Consider the following 6,218-nt stretch of genomic DNA (forward strand, 5'->3'; position numbering starts at 1 on the left):
GCAGAAACAGGCCCACTGCTGAATGGTGGCAAAGAGGCGTGGTGCGGTGAGTGGCTACAACAAAGGCATAGCCTCAAAAGGAAAAGTAAACAGACCCCTTGGGGAGACATGGCCTGCCTCCACAGTCCACGCTATAGAGAGAGGTCAGAGCGATTGCTTCGTCTCGTCACGGCTCTTTTCTGGACAAAACAAGATTACCGTGCCTAAATGACTCAAAATGCAATTTGGAGATGTTGAACAGAGGTTCATATATGCCACGCCTGGGCCCATCTGTGAGTGTGTGTGTGTGTGTGTCTGTGTGTGTGTGCATGTATTAGTGTGTGTGTGTGTGTGTGTGTGTGTGTGTGTGTGGGCGTGTGTGTCTGTGTCTGTGTCTGTGTGTGCGTGTGTGTGTGTGTGTGCACGTGCGGGTATGTGTGCGAGTGCGTGTGAGATGGTCAGTCAGTCAGCCTTTTGTCTTATCTTTCACAGACCTAAACGATTCAGATTAAATCACAGCAAAGTGGACCAAAAAAACATTTTCAAAGGGCTGAAGAAGAGCCGATCTAAGGACCGTTTAAGTGTCTGGCTGAAGGCAAATCCTGTTATCCCTAACCCTCTTCTGACTGAGATCGGACAGCTGCTGAAATATGCCTTACCCCACCCCACCCCCCCTGTTCCCATCATATTGTCAGCAATGAGCAATTACAGCACTGAGACCAATCTCATTATCCCATGCTTCATGACACAAAGCAACCTTGCTCTACCCAACGACTAATTCAATTACACGATCCAGTTAACCCAAGACCAGACAGCTATCGGCCCTGAAAAATCCATTCTGTGGGTTTCGGATGAAGACTATACTCCATGCCATTGAGGCTACTCTCTCAAAGCAACACCCTGGTTCTTTTACCACAAAATAGTGGCTTTGACATCGCCAATGCGCAGCCATAACGCCTAGTATCGTAATACATAACATTGCTGTCACTGGCCGGAGTGCAACCCTTTTTGTCAGTTTTAGACTCGGGTACCCCCTTTATCTCTACATGGGTACCCAGTAGGTCCGAATTCAATGAAAAGGGGAAATCCAACGCTTTAGTTCAAGCCTTGATCTCACGGGCCTTCAACACATCCCAATGCAAGCCTGAGGTGTGAAATGAGTGAGTGGCGGGAGATTGATGTCTGGGACAGACGTGTCCAGAGGTGATCGCCAGAGACAGGGTTTCAGCAAGTAGACATGTTGGAACATGTTGAGCCCAGCTTTCTCCACACTGCCACATCTGCTGTGCGTTAAGGATGGTCAGGCAGGTCCTGATGAGAACCTCACTTCGCGTGACTCAAGTGGGCTTTAGGCTGGGGCCACCCTCAGAGGCCGGATGATATAATATCATTACGTCACTGAAAGCAACGCAACAATCCTCCTCTCCAAAGTCTCAACCTGGCTCTTGCTTTTATTAACTATGACTTTTTTAAGCTACAAAGTTTTCTGAGGTATCATTCATTGCCTTATACAGAACACCACTCAGTAAAGTTTCACAACACAACTGACTTTTACTAACTTTATTTCTAATGGGATCAATTCCTAAAACAGTCTTTTGATTTAACATGGGGTCTCTGACATCACACCAATAAGAGTCCAAAGAGTTTTTACAGTGCCACTGTCGGTTCCCCTTTGTGTCGGTGTCACTAAGCAGTCCATTGTCTAGCTGAATGAAAAAAAGTTTTTTTCCTCCCATTTGCTATGATTTCACCCACTTTGAACACAGCAGTATTTTTGTCCATATTGACAGGGAGAAATAATTTACGACAGCTGGAACTTTCTACCGGGGGAACGGGGTGTGGTGGGGCATTGGGGGACTGAGGTTGATTCCAAGCCATGGTTTGGCTGTGGCGGAATGGAACACCCAGGCAATTCCCATGTGCCCATGAGTGTGGAAAGTGGAAAACAAACGCAAAAAACAAGTGCAAGCAACAGTTTTAATCCGCCTCTTCAAAAGTCACCAATAGGTGACATAAAACCATTAGCCTAATTTTAGAGGTCTATATGTCTAGTGATTTCTGATTGCCGACGCCTCTTTTGGTCATGAGCACAATGGAATGTCGGCTGCTCCTGAATATAGATCTATGGGAATCAAAGCCAGTGGCCTGGGCATGTTAATTGCTCTGCCCAAGTGTATTCCAGGAACACCTAATGCTATTATGTGTAATGTCAATCTTCAAAAAAGGGAAATGACACACACGTTCCTTTTTCCGCCTGCATGGTATGGAGTGACGTGAAAGGCTGGGTGAGCAATCGGCACATGCGATATCTTCTATTAAAGCCAAAGCTTGGACAATGAAATGACATGGTGTCCTGACTGGCAGATGGTGAAGTCACAGGCAAAGGTGGCGACAGACTGTGGTGCGAGTTTGGGCAGAGGGCTCCAGGGACAGCTGCTTTAGACAAAAGCTATGGGAGGTGTCCTGTTGTGGAAGCCCAATGGGACCTAATGTGCCTTGCATTGACATAAAGACTTTAATTACATGTAGCCTAGTTTTAAAATAGACCTGATTACAATAGTAAAATATGGCATTATATTATATGATTGCATCACATGACATCACACAACTGCACTGCACTACACTCTACAAAGCAATGAGAATGTTATTGTCACTATTATTATTATTAGCAGCCTAGTAGTAGGCTCCTACAGTAGTAGTATCATCATCATTATTATCATTCAACTTTGCTACATAATACTATGGACCTAGACACAGGCGTATATTTGCTTAGCCGTCATGTATACCTTGATCATCTGCACATGTGGAAACCGTTATGTAACGCCTACTTTGCAGCCGATGAGCAATTTGCTAATCACCAAAGCAACTTTATCCTGGCAATGTTAGCAGGGGAAGTGACTGGCATAGTGCTGTCAGACCAAGTGATGGCAAAAGACAGGTTTGCGAACGACAGCTCTCAAGTTGTCAAAGTTGTCAAAAGAGAGTTGATCTTACCGTACTTGTTGGGCTCTCTGCTGTATTCAAGAATTGGAATTACGCCTTGGTTGTCAACAATATCACCCCCCGCTCCTCCTCCGTCGTCAGGTACATAGTCATCGACTTCTTCTTCCCGGCTTTCATTGTCACCCTGCCCCACGGGGATGACCACAAATCTTTCGGTCATGTTTCTTCAGCCTTGCCCGACCGTTCTCGGACTCTCCTGATCAAAATATAACTTCAGGGATCACACGGTTTACCGCTATGAGTCATAACAGCCAATCTGAGCCGGGGTCCGCGGGCAGCACAGCACAGCACAGCACACTGCGTACGAGGTGTGTGGGGACACACGCGTGGATGATCCATGGATTGATCATAGGGCGTGCGCTAGTCGAGCTAAGCGGCGCCTGATTGGCTGAAGGGCACACGAGTTAGTGTCAATCTGCGGCAGATACAAATCGGTGGAAGGTTTTGAGGCACGAGCAGCAACTGGAGCTAATGTTTGGGAAGTGTCTTCCTCATGTTCATCTTATTTGACAACCCGCAGAAAAGTTTTGAAACCAAAAGAGTTATTTAAAGTCAGTTGTGGTAGCCTATCTGAAGTTGGTCTAGGCTACATGTGTTTAAATTGATTCTTTATCAGGTAGGTTCACCACCACCGCATGTTAAAAATGTTAAAGTGAACAGTGGAAATGAATTTAGAATGAATGTAGGCTATGTAGGCTGTCGTCCCCGGGACTGAAATGTAGTCATTAAACCTAAAGAAAGTTCTAGAAGCGTGTCCCATGCTCGCTAGACAAGTCGTTCATTCATTCAGGAGCCTCCCTTGCATGTTGCACTGACGCTGTCATGGAGTCCCGTTAACAACACTACACCCATCAGTTTGATCTTCTTTGTAACTAGACCATTGCACAAGGTTAGCCTACAATCAATGCAAGTTCTCAAAATGTAGCCTAGTTGTCCTTTGACTCGAGTAGGCTACCTGAGCCCTACTCTCAACGTTCTTGCCATGGTAACAGCAGACCCGAGAAAGAGGAGAGTGATGGGGTTAGATCAACTAGCCCTAGGCCTACTTATCATGCGTGCCCTGGAGTCGACCCCCTCATACCAGCTGTCTACTGACACATCTGCTAAGAACATGTGGTAGGCCAACAACGAATAGCCCACATGGAACCATCTTCCTTGGCAGAAGTCGTCTTTTATGTGGCATTTTAGCACTTTCTGTTGACTGAGGTGGTCTGTGTGGATGACGTCGGCTAAGTGTCCCACCCTGTTGTGGGACACAGCTTGCCGGCTCGTGAGTAAGTGAGCAACCTCACCCATACCCCCTCAATGTGACCACCACCAGTCAGCGCTAAATTTAGGCCTTATCAGTGACAACATTTATAGTGTGTGTGTTGTGCTATTCTGTTTGCCTGGTGCAAATGAGCCAGAAAACTATTTTAAACCAGACGTAGGCTACATGAATTAATTCCATGCCCCACCCCCACCCCAGACTTAGGCTATAGGCCTACCAGATGAAAATGAGCGGAGAAGATACTAGGGCCAGGTTACCCCTATTCTCCACTGCCAATTAGCAAGGAATAAGGGAGGGTGCCATGCTTTTAGGTCACATTTTGCTCTCTGAACCATGACAATAGTAAAAGCGTAAAAAATAATTAAAAATTAAAATATTTTCAGCAGGCATAATGATCTTTCTGAGCCTAAACCAGTCTAACATCTTATTTTTTTCTAGTCTGTAAAGGAGGACACAGCAGGCTTACTATACTTTTATGGTTGCCATAGTCACTCTATTCACAGTCAAGTAAATGGTGCAGTGAAGTGCTGCCTGGTCCACAGGGCTAACAATTAAGAGTCATGGCACAGGTAAGTGGATGCATTAGATCCACTTATCTACACACACACACACACACACACACACACACACACACACACAGACACACACCACTTCTTTAGTCATGCTGGATGTGAGAGAGTCATTCATTGCAAACCTGTTATTTCCACAACAAGCCCTAGTTAATGGCTTTTCGTCATTTAGTTTGGATCCATTTTAGAAGGGCTGTTTGTCTGGGACTGGCACTGCCCTGGCTTCCATCATGCATTAGGTCTTAAAGTGTAACTCCAGCATTTCACTTTAAGAATAAAGTAAGGGGCAACATAACATAATGCCAGTTCAGTTCTTCAGGCAACCATGCTTGTCTAAAATGAGATGAAGAATACATATTTTTAAATATCTATTCTTTTTATATTTCTATTTATATTCATAAAAGACAGACAAAATGGTCTGTCTTACATACATTTTACAGAGACATTTTAATTTCTCCCTAAATCTCCTGAACTAATTGAATCTGACTGAATACTGACCGAGAGATAAAATGCAGGCTTGTGATGTGTTTTGAGACAGTGCAATGATTAATGAGAGAAACAGGACAGAATGGATGTGTGTGTGTGTGTGTCTGTATGTGTGTGTGTGTGTGTGTGTGTGTGTGTGTGTGCGAGCAGACAAGCGTGAAAAACACCTTTCTCCTCCACAGGCACTGTGCTGTTTTTTTTCTTTTTTAAATAGCCCATTAGCTTTTATGCCTTTAATCTGATAGGACTGTGAAGAGAGTGACAGGAACCATGTGGAAGAGGGAGATGGGGTGGGGTCGGGAAATAACGCGGATCAGGCTTGAACCTCAAACTTGACCCCTGTGGACCCGAATATATCGTATGGGTGCTGTAGCCAGACTCGCCACAGCACCCCCAGGCTCAGCTCATTTTGGTGGTCTGGCACAGTGTGGGACAGAGGCGCCCTGAGAACACTGCCGTGCTGTAATGTACTAAGCTTACATCCGTTGACATCCGTCACGGCCAACATGTTTGTTTTCTCTTTAACAGTTCCGTTTGAATGATTGTGCGTCAACATTTAATCTGAATCTGATTTTGTGTCAACATTTCACCTTCCGTCCAGCTCCTGGCTAGTGCCTACCGCTTCTCAAATGAGACGTGGTCTGGCAACCGGACGTTCATTTGAAAAAATGTCCAGATCTGTTTATTGGGCGCCACGGATGTCTATCAAATGCGTCTGTGCATAGCTCATCATGGCCTTGCTTTCCCCCCTGTTCTGCGACTGGTCCCCTATCTCAGTCAAAGATTAGGGCGTGAATGAAATCACCACGCAAGGCAGGATGGGAACACCCAGGCTAGCTCCCTGTGTGATCGCTTTGCAGAAAACTCAACGCAAACAGAAAAATGTTTGTAAACACTTGGAGCGTTCACCT

At 45.4% G+C, this 6,218-nt stretch overlaps 1 protein-coding gene across 2 annotated transcripts in view; it reads right to left on the reverse strand.

Moving 5' to 3' along the window:
* The window catches only part of slc12a7b (solute carrier family 12 member 7b), a 72,530-nt gene extending 69,314 nt beyond the window's left edge, over nt 1–3,216 (reverse strand). The window contains exon 1 of one of the 2 annotated variants that reach the window (XM_062521203.1): nt 2,974–3,216. In XM_062521203.1, the coding sequence (XP_062377187.1) occupies nt 2,974–3,142 (169 nt within the window). In that variant the 5' untranslated portion in view covers nt 3,143–3,216. The remainder of the gene's footprint in view (nt 1–2,973) is intronic. The other variant, XM_062521204.1, reaches the window with a different exon arrangement.
* Between the last annotated feature and the right edge of the window lie 3,002 nt (nt 3,217–6,218).

This window comes from Sardina pilchardus, chromosome 19 (genome assembly GCF_963854185.1).
Source record: "Sardina pilchardus chromosome 19, fSarPil1.1, whole genome shotgun sequence".
NCBI classification, from domain to species: domain Eukaryota; kingdom Metazoa; phylum Chordata; class Actinopteri; order Clupeiformes; family Clupeidae; genus Sardina; species Sardina pilchardus.